General features: G+C 39.9%; 1 protein-coding gene and 1 long non-coding RNA gene across 2 annotated transcripts; both read left to right on the top strand.

The window, feature by feature from the left end:
• Positions 1-2,540: 2,540 nt before the first annotated feature.
• On the top strand, positions 2,541-7,795 carry LOC311271728 (uncharacterized protein). The gene is made up of 7 exons (XM_084377520.1): positions 2,541-2,658; positions 5,172-5,492; positions 5,604-5,867; positions 6,574-6,642; positions 7,044-7,145; positions 7,236-7,279; positions 7,559-7,795. The coding sequence occupies exons 1-7, from the start codon at positions 2,607-2,609 to the stop codon at positions 7,640-7,642; spliced, it is 936 nt and encodes a 311-aa protein (XP_084233646.1). The 5' UTR covers positions 2,541-2,606; the 3' UTR covers positions 7,643-7,795.
• Positions 7,796-10,888: 3,093 nt separating this feature from the next.
• Positions 10,889-13,160, top strand: LOC311272160. The gene is made up of 3 exons (XR_014624533.1): positions 10,889-10,961; positions 12,461-12,520; positions 13,086-13,160. It is a non-coding gene; the product is annotated as an uncharacterized lncRNA (long non-coding RNA).

Genomic DNA, 13,160 nt, shown 5'->3' on the forward strand with positions numbered 1-13,160 from the left:
TAGAGACTCTACTTCCTGTTCTATGAGGTGTGGTCACTTCCTCATAGTGACAAACTTCTTTTTGTGTCTTTAATAAGTAGCTGAATTTATGTTGGGGAGATACTCAGGCCGGGGCCACTGACAGGCCCAGGTCTTGTTCCTAAAGGGCCCTCCAACCCTTAAAATCATCTGATTCTGTGGCCTTTTGACATCATCTTTTCCTGGGCACAAGCAAAACTGTCAGCACCCCTGGCTCAGGCTACATAATCTCTAGCCAAAGATTTTACTTCTTGCATTTTATTTATTAAATTAACACTCATCCTCACCGATTTACACCAGATTAAACAGTAGATTACTAATCTATCATCATTAAGGATTATCAGCAGTTTTAGCAGGAACCAACACTCAAGAGGTCAGTGATCAGATGTCACAACGGCCTGTAAACGATCCTGTGGAGATGTGGGGAGGATTGTGGTAAGGTTTTATTTAATTGGCACAGACAAGGAAGATCTTCATTTCGCAGGGGAAAGTGGCCTGGGAACTGAAGAACCGAGGGCAGGACCACCGTGGGGGGGAGCAGATCTGGAGGGCAACCAAGAGGCAGGACAGATGGGTGGAACCACTTGAGAAATTGAGCAGGAAGATGACCAGACATGTAGAGCAGCCCAAGGAGGACAACCAGATGGTTTAATTGATTGGTAGAACCACTTCAAAGGTCAGGCAGAAGGCTAACCAGACAGTCAGGTAGCAGGTAAATGCAGGACCTCTTCAGACTCAGGAACTGTGCCGATGTCAGCTGACTTGGGAACAGGCTCGGGATCAGATAAGGCAGGAACAGCAGAGTTGTCAATCGACTTGGGAGCAGACGAGATAAACTGTACCTGTAGCACTTCTGATCAAGTCATGTATCAAGTTTTTTTTCTCTCTTTTATATACCTGATTTGTCAAAAGTAAACAAAAGATAAGGTAAAAAACAGTTTGAGTAAGGAGGCTGTGAGGGTGTGTCAGCAGCTGAGCTGTTTGTTCATTATTGAAAGTTGTGTTAGTGTTGACAGACGTGCAGGATGTTTGGTAATCTGAAGATCCTCCTTGTCTGTGCCAGAGGTGTGGAAGTTTGTTCTTGTTGTTGTGAATCTTTAAAGAAATGTCAGATCCTGAGCAGGAAAAGAGAGAGAATTCAATTTGCCCTGAAACCTGTTTGTGTCTGAAAAAAAAAAAAACACCACCGACAAATAAAATCTATAAGTGAGAAAGTTATATATAAAATATATATATATATACATTATATCCTATATTTGAATATACTATAGAATAGAGTCTAAAATAAAACACCCATGTTTGATTGAAAAACAAGGTGGCAGGGTCCGCCACATATAAACAAAGTAAAACAGTATGAAATTGTGTTGTCCTTTAAGGTCAGTTTGTTTATTCAGTCCTAAAAACAAATATAGTTTGTTCATTTAGTTTGTTTAGGCATAAAAAATCATTCAATGAAGATCTTTCTCTTCTCATTAAAATTTCCTCCCCAAAACTACAGAGTGCACCTTTAAAAAACAAAAATGCCACTGCATCTGCGTGGGTATCTTTGCAGAAGTATAAATGCTCACGTCAGCATGCTCACAATGACATCACTAAATATGATGCTCACTGTGTTCACTGTAATACACTATGTTTACACCAAAAATAGCACATATATGTAGGTTTTCAAATCCACTAAAAACACACCATTGACTCTTTTGCCTTACAGTGTTCATTTTTCTCACATCACTCTTTTACTGCAGTTTCTCAATACATGCCTACTGCAGGGTGTTTTGACCCCTCAATAAACGCAAATTGTTCCCTTTCCCATTGAAGACAAAAGCTAGGCGTCAGTGGGTGTTTTGTCCAATGAGTTCCAATCAGTTTTGTGACAATGCCTTTCATCCTGAGAACAACATGAGTGTCTGGACCACATTTTAATGGGAATTCATCCAGTAGCGGTGAAGATTGTACAGTAATAAAGTCTGGATCAAAGTGATGGATCCCCCAAGAGCCATAAAAATACAGATGTATAAGTGATTTGATCCACAGTACCTTTAAAAGTATATATGTCTTTAAATGCCTTTTTGTCTTTTGTTTGTTCAACAGACAGTAACTTTATCTGTCGAGTCAAAATTTAAAACCAAGTTCACGCTTTCTTGGATAAAAAATCCTAACTCTTTGACATTTGAATAACATAAGACCTACTGTAACTCTCAAATACAAAATAAATGAGTCTTCTTTTTGGAGAAGGAACACAGGGAAGGGAAATTGCATGTCTGAAGTCATTGCACAGACAGACATTCAACAGAATAAGGAACTAACGGCTCATTAACCACTGACACACCAGCACGTCATCATGGTATGATTATTAAAATTTATGCCAGATGTGACTTCAACATGATGTTTTTCTGTATTTGTATTTTGTGTTTGATTTCTGCATGTTTGTCTTTGTGTGTTTTTGTCTTTAAATCAAATATTTTCTCTCTCACTGACAGAAATGTAAAATTAGGCAACCAGGAGGAAGTGACGCCAACATTTTACACAACGAAGGAAAACTTTCAATCTGATGAAACATTAGTTCATTAGACCGACTGAAAGAGAGCAGGATGTCTGGTTTCAGATGGATTTCACTGTGTCTGATGCTGATCCATTTACCAGGTGAGAGAATCATTAAAGACATATTGTTTGTTATTTACAGAAGCCCTGAGAGGCGAGTGATGATCCCTTTCTCATCAAGTCGAATCTGTATTGTTTTATTTTTTCCTCTGTGAAAATAGGTTAAAAGATGTTTTGGCAGGTTAAAAAATACATTTTTTGTCAGGATCATTCATTCGAGTGTTTGCTTTGATTTTGAATGTGTTCTTAATTCTGAGGAAGACACTTTTTTTCACCTCTTTTTACATTAAATAAAAAGCAACGTAGAATATGAAACTGAGCAAACCTTTTTCATGCTGGAACTGCTGGCAAAACATTGGGCCTCATTCACCAATATCTTCTTAAGAATCCTCTTAGATTCTTTCTTAAGTTGTTCTTAAGAGGTTCCTTAAGAAAACCCTACGTCAGATTCATCAACGCGTTCGTAAGCCTCAGAATTGTTCGCAGCTGTGTTCCTACATTGATGAATGCCACCTCCTCCTAAATTGAGAGCGCGTGCAAGGTGAGTCTAATTAACATAGGATTAGCATAGGTAACCACCCATTAATGCCCATAAAAGACACTGCAGGGCCGTGTAGACACTGATGACGCAGTACAGAGCAAACAGCAACAAAATGCCGAAAGCAAAAAATAAATCAGTTGGAGCAGCAGGTGAAGTTTTTTTGTTTGTTTGTTTGTTTTTTTAAGTGAATTAGACTGTTAGACTGAAGTTGTAATATTAATGCATTTTCTTCACAAGCAGGCAATTAATTGCGCTCGAACATGAACAGCGCGCCTGTAGTCTGGTACCATCATTGCGTCAGGACGCACATCCTCAGTGTTGTGGCTGAGGGGGAAGTGGCACACCACGCTTCATAGCGATGTTGTGCAGAATACAGCAGGCCATGATTATCCTACAGACCTGTAATGGTGAGGGAGAGTCATAAGTTAAGATGCAAGGTGACCTAAGTCTAAGCAGATTATAAACGTGACCTAAGCAGATTTTATAATAAAATAAATTATAGAATTTTATAATAAAAAGACACTTTTATGGGAAATTATAATTATATTATAAAAGATACGTACCATGAGCTGCTCCTTTTTCAAGGTGTGTTCCCACGGAGCTGTTTTGGAAAATATAGGAGTCGTGTGCTCCTCCTGGGAACCGGGAGACCAGGTGGTTATTTGAGTCGCAGATAAGTTGTACGTTTATCGATTGGTTACTAATTGATGGCATGGTTTCCAATTTACTTGATTAATGTTAAATCATTGACACATTTAATTTATTTTAAAATTTAAAATTCTCTAAAAATTACCAAAAATATGAAATGAATAAATATGACAGAATTATCACTGTAATATTGTATTTTATTGAAGTGCACAAGACAAGAAAACACAACCATGCCAACATGTCGCCACTGAAATGTGCATAAGAGTACTCCTGAGTGCTCGTAGGATTTGTTCTTACCTAAGAATAAATCCTGGATAAGAAAAAAATCATAAATGCCACAATCTTCGTAAAATCTTCATAAGTGGGACTTAAGAATAAATTTGTTCGTAAGAACGGTTCATGAATGAGGCCCATTGTTTGTCTCTTGTTTGTTTGTTTGTTTATTTTTTTAAACACAGGGGAGAAAACAAGAAATTGGTTAGAAAATTGATCATCATAATTCTTTTTTGTCCCACTCGCCTCTCACGTCTTCAGACAAACGACATTCATTCAATTTTCATTTTCAGCTCGATGATGTGATGTTGTAAGCATTTTGTTTGTATTACTTATCTTAACCTTAAAGGATAACTACCATTTTTTACAACCTGGACCTTATTTCTAGCAAAATATATGATCATTTACTCACCCAGATAACTTTGGTGTCATTTGAAGTCGTTCGGACGAAATTAGATCCAGTGGAGCGCTGATATATCCATATAATGCGAGTGACGGGGCACTGAAGCGCAGCCTTTATGAGCATTATCTGCCACGAAACTAGTTCATTTCACCAATATTTTGTTACGATACGCTAGTGCTATTCCCCTCTGAGTCCGGGCTCGTCTGTTGTCAACATCCGGGGTCTGTAGGTTGACCTACTACCTCTGACCTGGAAGATGTCATCTCTGAGCTGCTCGCGCACACACGACAGCCGGCTTGTTTACCTGTAGCTGCTACTGCTAGTTTGACCCCGGATGTTGATAACAGCCAACCCCGGACTCAGAGGGGAATAGCACTAGCATATCATGACAAAATATTGGTGAAATGAACTAGTTTCGTGGCAGATAATGCGTTATATAGAGGCTGTGTGTCGCTGCCCCGTCACTCGCATTATATGGATATACCGGCGCTACACTGGATCTAATTTCGTCCGAACAACTTCAAATGACACCAAAGTTATCTGGGTGAGTAAATGACCATATATTTTGCTAGAAATAAGGTCCAGGTTGTAAAAAACGGTAGTTATCCTTTAAGTATTCTCCACTGCAAACACAACTGCGTTTTCATTAAAATGACTTTTCTCTCTCTCTCTCTCTCATTTCCTGCGCAGTGATAACTGGACAGTATATCCGCTTTATTGTCAGGACAGGAGACGAGGTCACGTTGCCTTGTGGAAATGTGATACAGGAGCAGGATAAATGTGACCGCACTACCTGGAGCGTCCGTCATTTTAACAGCGCAACAGTAGAGCTCATTAGATTTGGGCAGATTGGTGAAAATGCCAAAGCTAAATCAGACAGACTGAGTGTCACCGAGAACTGTTCTCTGGTTATAAAGAATGTGACATTCGAAGATGGTGATCTCTACACCTGCAGACAGGAAGAGTCAGGAAAACATGAAGAGACTCATGTTCATCTGTTTGTCATTATCAGTGAGTATTTACATCACAATGTTGGTTGCACATTACAATATTAATAATGATTACAGTGATGAAGTTTTATTTGGCTGTTACTGTCTTTAATGATCTCTCCGTCGTCACCAGTGACTGAACATCAGGAGGCTGATAAAGTGACATTAAACTGCTCTGTGTCGACTCCTGGATGGTGTGACCAGACACTGAAGTGGCTGTATGAGGATACATATGTGGATAAATACAACAAAGACATGAAGATTTTACGGTCTGGGTGCTCAGTGACTGTGACATTTCCTTCCTCTTTTCTAAAGCGTCATCAGTTGTTCAAATGTGAAGTGACTGATATTTACAGCACAGCAAAGGAGCAGTTTCTCTTCAGCCGTCAGTCCTCAGGTGAGATCACGATGAGCTGTCTGTAATCACCTCGTCCCGATGTAACAGCTACATTTGATGATGTGATGGATCTTAACTTTTGAGGTTCTTACGTTTTAGAAATGAGGTATTTTCTCATTTTACAGTTTGTTGGTCAGCTCAATCGCCCAAATAAAAGCTTAGCTAAGTATAATTCTACAAAACCATGGATAAGTTTCTTTATGTTGCAACTTAACATCTGTCTATGTTGAATTTAATATTTCTCTCTCTCTTACACAATGCTTTGTTTAAGCTTTGGTTGGGTTGAGGCACAAAAAACACTGACTCACACCACTGGATCATTTTGGAGACATTTTCATTCATTTTTGTGGCATCAAAATCAGCTATTTTACAGAGGAAGCTGGACCATCTCCTTCCTTGAATGTGGCGACCAAAACAGGCTTTTAAAGCCAAACCATGATGTTTTCCTAACCCTAACCAAGTGGTTTTTGTGCCCAAACAGAACCAGAGCATAAAAACACAGCATTGTGAAAGTTCAACTTAATATAACACAGAGAAGTAACTGCAGTCAGCAGCCTTGTAGAATGTGAAAGGTATAATGTGAATGTGATATGATACATTTTGCAGACGTCAACCTTGGAAGTATCTTTGGTTTGCATAAACCTTAACTGCTAACATTATATCCTGGTGACGGGGCTGTGTTGGTTTTTGTCTTTTAATTTGTCAGGTGAAGATGCAACAACGAGATTGACATCAACAGCAGAACCAACAACAACATCATCAACAACACAAGAAGGTGAGTGAAAAGATTAATTGTGTTTCCAGCATGAAACAATTCCATGTTAAAATTGTAAATTTACAAAGGAGGTATCAATGTTTGTATTTTCCCACCATTCACCACACCCACACAAACTACTGTGTGTACTCATGTCGATGTAGAGATTTGTTTTTTAATCAACAACAGCAGAGGATCACCAAAGTCAGCAGTGTTCATCCTCAGAGGATCATGATCAACTGCAATTATTTTCACAACAATCGGTTGGTTGTTGAGGTATTTCAGTCTCGGCCGAAGTGGTGGACCTACTGCCTGACATTTCCATCCCCAGAGCCACGTCACTAACATGACTAAACACATGTGTTGTGCTCCTGATGTTTGATGATAACTTTGTTCTCTGACATGATGTTTCTGCTCCACAGCTCGTACAGATTGTTCTGTTGTCAACTACATCATGTTGGTTCTGCGTGTGGCTGAACTCGTCCTAATTACTGTGATTACTGTTCTTCTCATCAGAGCTCGAGGTGAGAAAATTCACACCAACATTTGTTTGGACTGATGAACACAAACTGTCAGTTTAGAGCTGAAATGTTACACTGTGCTTTATTTTCCAGGGAACCAGAGACCAGTGAGGCGTTCAGGTGCAGCAGCCGGTCAGGTAAAGATCATATCAGATCAGACAGCAGCTGGTGGTGCATTCAGGTTCAGCTGATTCTGTTTATAAACATCAACAGACAGCTGGGAGGAACATATGGAGCACGTCTGGGATAATATATACATACACACACATACTGTATGAATATATATACGTAAGTGATGGTGCATTCAGGTGTTGTCAGATTATTTCTTATTTCTTGTGTTAAATGTGGGTCAATGATGTGAAAGTTGTCAGTTGAAGTGTGTCAGAGTGACAGTTTGTTTGTGTTGTGTTTCACAGGTGGATCACGATGAAGATGAAGATGATGGTGTGGTGAAATATGAAAACTGTGGAGACACTTCTGCCTCTGTCAGACTCCACTGAAGAGTTCAGAGCTGATTTGAAGATTTCCTGCTTGTTGTTGAAGCTGCAGCAGCTTGAGCTCAGTTTCATGTCTCTGTGTGCAGAAGAACTCATTTTAACTCACTTTCATTTAGTATTGTTGTTCACATATTTGTGTTTGAATGTGTTTTCAGTCTTAATGGAGTCAGTAACAGTCTTCTCTTTGTTATATCTGTTAACAATATCATCTGCAAATAAAGACATCTTCACCACTTCACTCTACTCTGTGTTTTGTGACTCCTTCATGTACTAACTGTGTCATAATGGAAAGTGAATATTCTCTACTATGAATGTCTTGACTCTACTAGTAGTAAACCTTCCCTCTGGTGGCTTGAACAGCTCTGTTCTCTCTGGACACTAAAATATGTCTTAATACAGATAGAAATGCAGCCAAAGTGAGCTGAGAATGTCCAGAAATCTAATAACTCAGGCTACTTTCAGAAGGTTTGGATGCACATGACCACCTACTCTGACCTAAAATGATGGAAATACATTTCACACATCTTAAATGTCCAACTAGTCGTGTCTGCAGTGAGCATACAGCATGAAAAACCTCCAGACCACAGGTGAAGTATTGTAGCTGTCCAGTTGAACAGCACATATTGTTGAGGCTTGATGCTCCACGTCGTGACAGTTAAAGTCAGTTCAGTCAGGACGCTCATCAGTGTTTGAACCGTTTGTTGTAACTAGTGAGTCCAAACCTTCCAGGAGTTCAAGTGGTTTTCAACAGAATTTGATAAGCGTCTCTTTGTCATCTGTCCTAATAAAGTGTGGACTGTGTGTTTCTCATGTTTCTCATGGTGTGCCAGGAGATGCAAGAATCTGTGAATATTGTGACCTGAATGAGGTGGAGAATGAAATTCATTTTTTTATTTTTTTTTATACTGTCCTTTATATCATGATTTACTAATATTATTATAATATTGTTTAAAAGAAGTTCAAGTTTCAGATTTAGATTTGATAGTAAATCAGTAGTACTGAGGATGGAGCTATAATTGAATAACTCTTTGATAATGTTTTTCATTCTCTGAATATGTCTCCAAAACATGGGATAGTGAACAGTAACATACAATACTGTAGATAAATTCCTCTCTTTTGGACTGAAGACATTTGATTTATGAGCTGGATTGAATATACACAGTCTGGCACTAATGGATGCAGATGTAGAGTTTTACTTTGTTTTTATTATTTATTCATTATTTTTTGTTTTGTTTGCATCTTTTGATTTGATGTGGTTATTGTGTCTTGTGTTCAGGGGGCTGTATTTACGTATCTGTTCTTTTTACCCCCTGGCATGTTTTTATTTGGGGGTGGTCTATTGAGTTGGATGATGCCTCTGATGTGATGTTGATGTATTGTGCTGCTAGATGATGGAGGGCTGACTTGCTGAAATGTTTGATTTGTTGTAAGTTAGTGCGTCTGAATAATTCCATGAGGGATGAGTCAGGTATATGACACGAAAATAAAATATTGATTCATGTTTATCTGCTCATCATTAGAGACTCAACCCTGCAGAGCTCTGCTGCTGTTGTACCCACATTCTCTTTAAAACACTTCCCTTTAGGTTCTCTGAGAAATATGTTTAAAAAAAGGAGGAGGAACCAACAGACCTCAGATCACTTACATATCATCTTCCCACGGTCAACTTCCTCTTCTTCTTCTTCTGCTGCTGCTCAGGAGATGAAACATGTCACTGTTCAATTCTGTGAAAGTTGTGACAGAGTTTTTGGCTGTTTGGACATTTACAAGATGTTCAGACGGATTAAAACATGAAACAGACTAAGATTAAGAATGAGGAAGTGACACCATATGAACCACAGGAAGTAGGTGCAGCTTCTCTCGACTAAAGCACGACTTTAGAAACTCAGATGATCATAAGAACAGAGACAGAAGAAGGAGAGAGACAGAGAATCATGATGGTCCAGTTCAAATGGATTCAAATGTCTTTATTTCTTACAGCGATGCTTCAGTTCACAGGTAAGAAGACGTATATCACATATAGAAATGGAAGGTGCATTGCAATAATGTACTTTATTAAATATATTCGATTGAAGTAAGACAACAAAATGTGTTGTTTGTTTACAACATGGTGAGTTTAGTGAACTTTTAGAAACAAGGATAAAGAAATATCACAGATTTTATCTCATTTCAGTTTATTTTCATATTTTTCTCTGATCTTGTAAACAGGAGCAGCCGAAAACCTTCCAGCCTCCTTCACTGTCAGAGTTGGACATGACGTCACTTTGCCTTGTGAAAATGTGATAAAGCCTCAGCAACAATGTGACAGCACTGTCTGGATCTTCATTGATTCAGGAAACAAACAAACAGTAGAGCTGGTTACACTTGGACAGATCAAAGCTAAATCAGACAGACTGAGTGTTACAGAGAACTGTTCTCTGGTTGTGAAGAAGGTCACAGTCGAGGATGTTGGTCGTTATAATTGCCGGCAATACAAATCAGACATACGTCAAGATCCAGACTCTGTGGTTCATCTGTCTGTTGTCTCCAGTGAGTATTTACATCATAATGTTTTCAGATCAAACTGTGAAACATTACAATAATTATGATCACAGTGCTGAAGTTAATTTTACTCTTGTTGTCTTTCTCTCACAATATCTCCATCTTCACCAGTGACTGAATATCAGAACGATGATGAGGTGACATTAATCTGCTCTGTGTCGACATATGAACCATGTACACACACAGTGAAGTGGCTGTATGAGCGTAAAGAGGTGGATAAAGATAACCAAGGTGTTAAACAGTCTTCCTGCTCTGCCTCTGTGCATACTCCGACTTATCATTACATTTACAAGTCAAGGTTTAAAAGTCTGAAGTGTTCAGTGACTGATGGTAACAAAGAGCAGCAGCTGTTTCCCTTCAGACTTCAGTCATCAGGAAAGACACCAGGTGAGAATATGTTGATCTTCAAACTGATGTAAATAATTACACAAGATATCTGTTTATTTTAAAGGATTTGACATTTTAATATAACATCACAACACAAGTTGTGTACTTGTCATAATATGGTGTTTTGAACCAGCCCTAATGTGTTTTCTTCTAAGAGGTGGATGTCCTACAGTGTCAGTGCACCTGAATGCACCGTGAGGAGCATGAGGTGACAGCTGAATTCAATGAACTAATCAGTGTGGAGTAGTATGAAGACTTTTTTGTAAAGAGACTGGCTGTGAAGAGGAGGCTGCTGTGCTGTGCTGGGCTGGGGCCAAAGGAGGACTCCTCACATATGTTCCTTAACCTCCTCCAGGATTTCGTCTTTAGGCTCCACCTTCCAGCCTGCTGTCAGGTTTGGCGCCACCCTTCTTTCAGTAACAGAGGCACATGTCGACTCTGGCCAATCCCCCTCCACTTGGTCCATCTCCATGTCCAAAGCCATTTGTCGAGTCCTAGCAAATGTCAAATCTGGGGTCTCTCTAAGTTGTTTCCTTACCCCACTTCGAATGGCTCCTGGTTGCAGCCCTGTGACGAACTGGTCACGTAGCTGGACATCCATCCGTCCAGGAGCTTGAGGGTCTCTGGACTGCAGTCTTTTACCCAGCTCCCGAAGGCGAAGAGCATAGGCTCGAACAGTTTCTGCTGGCTTTTGTCTGCAGTCAAAAAACATAGATCGTAGTGAACCAATAAATTCTCTATCTCCATACAGTTCATCGAGAAAATGAAACAACATTGCAGGAGTGGCCCTCTCAGCTTCATCCAAAATCAAGACTTCTCGCCTGGCTTCTCCTTCAAGAGTACTTATGATGAAGTCACATTGTTGTGCCTCAGCCCATACCTGCGCTCTGAGAATGGCTTGCATCTGGTTTCTCCACTCATTAAAATCCAGGCCATGGCCGGAACATTTTGGGGCCCAGGGTGCCCCTATAAAAAAAAGGTGCCACCATGGCAGGTGCTGGATTTGCCATAATACCTGGTCTAGTAAATTAGCCCAATGAGGCCCCAACACAACAGTCCAAGTCCTGCCAACAACGCCAAAATTATGTCACACCACACAATTACAAATAAAAGTTAAAAGGTTCTGGAACTTGGACTGGTTAGGAACCACGTTGAGTTAAAATAACAAGACCGAGATCGAAGTTAAAAGCAGGAGAACACCATTTATTTATACTAAAATGTGCATTTCTGATGGACTGGGTTTCAGATGGTCGCAGCGCAGCCTTCAATCAGGGGGGGAAAGCCGGGCAATATATTCCTGAGAAGACACAGCACAGATTAAAACAAGTCCAGGTCGATGGTTCTTAATAAAACAAAAATAGATTGACAGAGGTCCTGTTACCTCAACTCCTCGCTAGACTCTTCCATTTATGAGGCCTTAGTGGTGCTCCAAGGGGGGAGGTGGGCCCGCTTTTCCACAGTCCCACACCGTCTGATGCCTCAGCTTTTATTAAGCTCGGTCTCCTACAACCTGCTGATCTCTGGGAAAGAGATAGAGGCAGAGAGAGAGATGAACAGGGAAAATTATCCAACTTTCCTCTTCTCTTGGGTGCCAGCAATCCTCCAAGGAGGGGGGGGGGGGGGGGGGGTCCTCCTTTGGCCACAGCACAGCACAGCACAGCACAGCACCTCTTCACAGCCAGTCTCTTTACACAATGTCTGAAAAACAGTCTTCATACTACTCCACACTGATTAGTTTATTGAATTCAGCTGTCACCTCATGCTCCTCACGGTGCATTCAGGTGCACTGACACTGTAGGACATCCACCTCTTAGAAGAAAACACATTAGGGCTGGTTCAAAACACCATATTATGACATACTGAACAACTTTTGTGATGTGTTAATCTCTTCAGGTGAGGAGACAACAACAACAAAAGTGCCTGAGACTAATGATGCTTCAACAAACCTGCGAGGTAGTTACTGTACATTTTTATCTCCCTCTCAGTCAGTCTCACTCAGACCACTAAACTCATAGTTAGTAAAGTCAGAGGAACGTTTAGATGCTGACAGACACTTTGTGTCTCTTGTTTTCTGGTTTGTGTTGTTTCATCAGAAAATGGTTTAATGATTTGAAATGCTTGAAACGTCTTAAATTGGTCTACATTCATACAGACAGAAGCAAACAAAAATTTGAAGTTTGAAGAATGTTCACAACCCACAGCCATGTGGCCCTTCAATTCAGCTTGTTTCTTTTTGTCAACACAAAATAACAAATGATACTTTTAATAGTTTCTGTTGTATCATAAGTTTATTGTTGTCCTTGCAACGTACAGCTGAAAGCTCCATAAAGAACCAGTAAGTGGACATTGAGTTCAGTGGGTAATGTGTTGTGTTTGCTTGTTTGGTCAAAGTAGATTCAGATTGTGTTTACATTGGATGCAGTCTTTGTTCTAAAAGTGTCAAATTAAAATGACGTGTAACTCTCTTCAACAGGAAGCTGCAGCCAACATGCTTCATATATTTTCATTATGTTTCCAGATTGGCGGTGGCTGCTCATCATTCTGGCTGTGGTCTTAGTGGCACTTTTAATAATTGTTGTGAAAGTCATCAGGA

This window comes from Pagrus pagrus, assembly GCF_965226575.1.
Source record: "Pagrus pagrus genome assembly, chromosome: 16".
Lineage (NCBI taxonomy): Eukaryota > Metazoa > Chordata > Actinopteri > Spariformes > Sparidae > Pagrus > Pagrus pagrus.

Bases quoted from the DNA above. Each gene is read 5' to 3' on its own strand.
- LOC311271728 (XM_084377520.1), top strand. From the start codon at position 2,607: ATGTCTGGTTTCAGATGGATTTCACTGTGTCTGATGCTGATCCATTTA. The intron at 5,493-5,603 runs GTGAGTATTTAC...CGTCGTCACCAG, and splicing joins TCATCTGTTTGTCATTATCA to TGACTGAACATCAGGAGGCT. The intron at 5,868-6,573 runs GTGAGATCACGA...TTAATTTGTCAG, and splicing joins CTTCAGCCGTCAGTCCTCAG to GTGAAGATGCAACAACGAGA.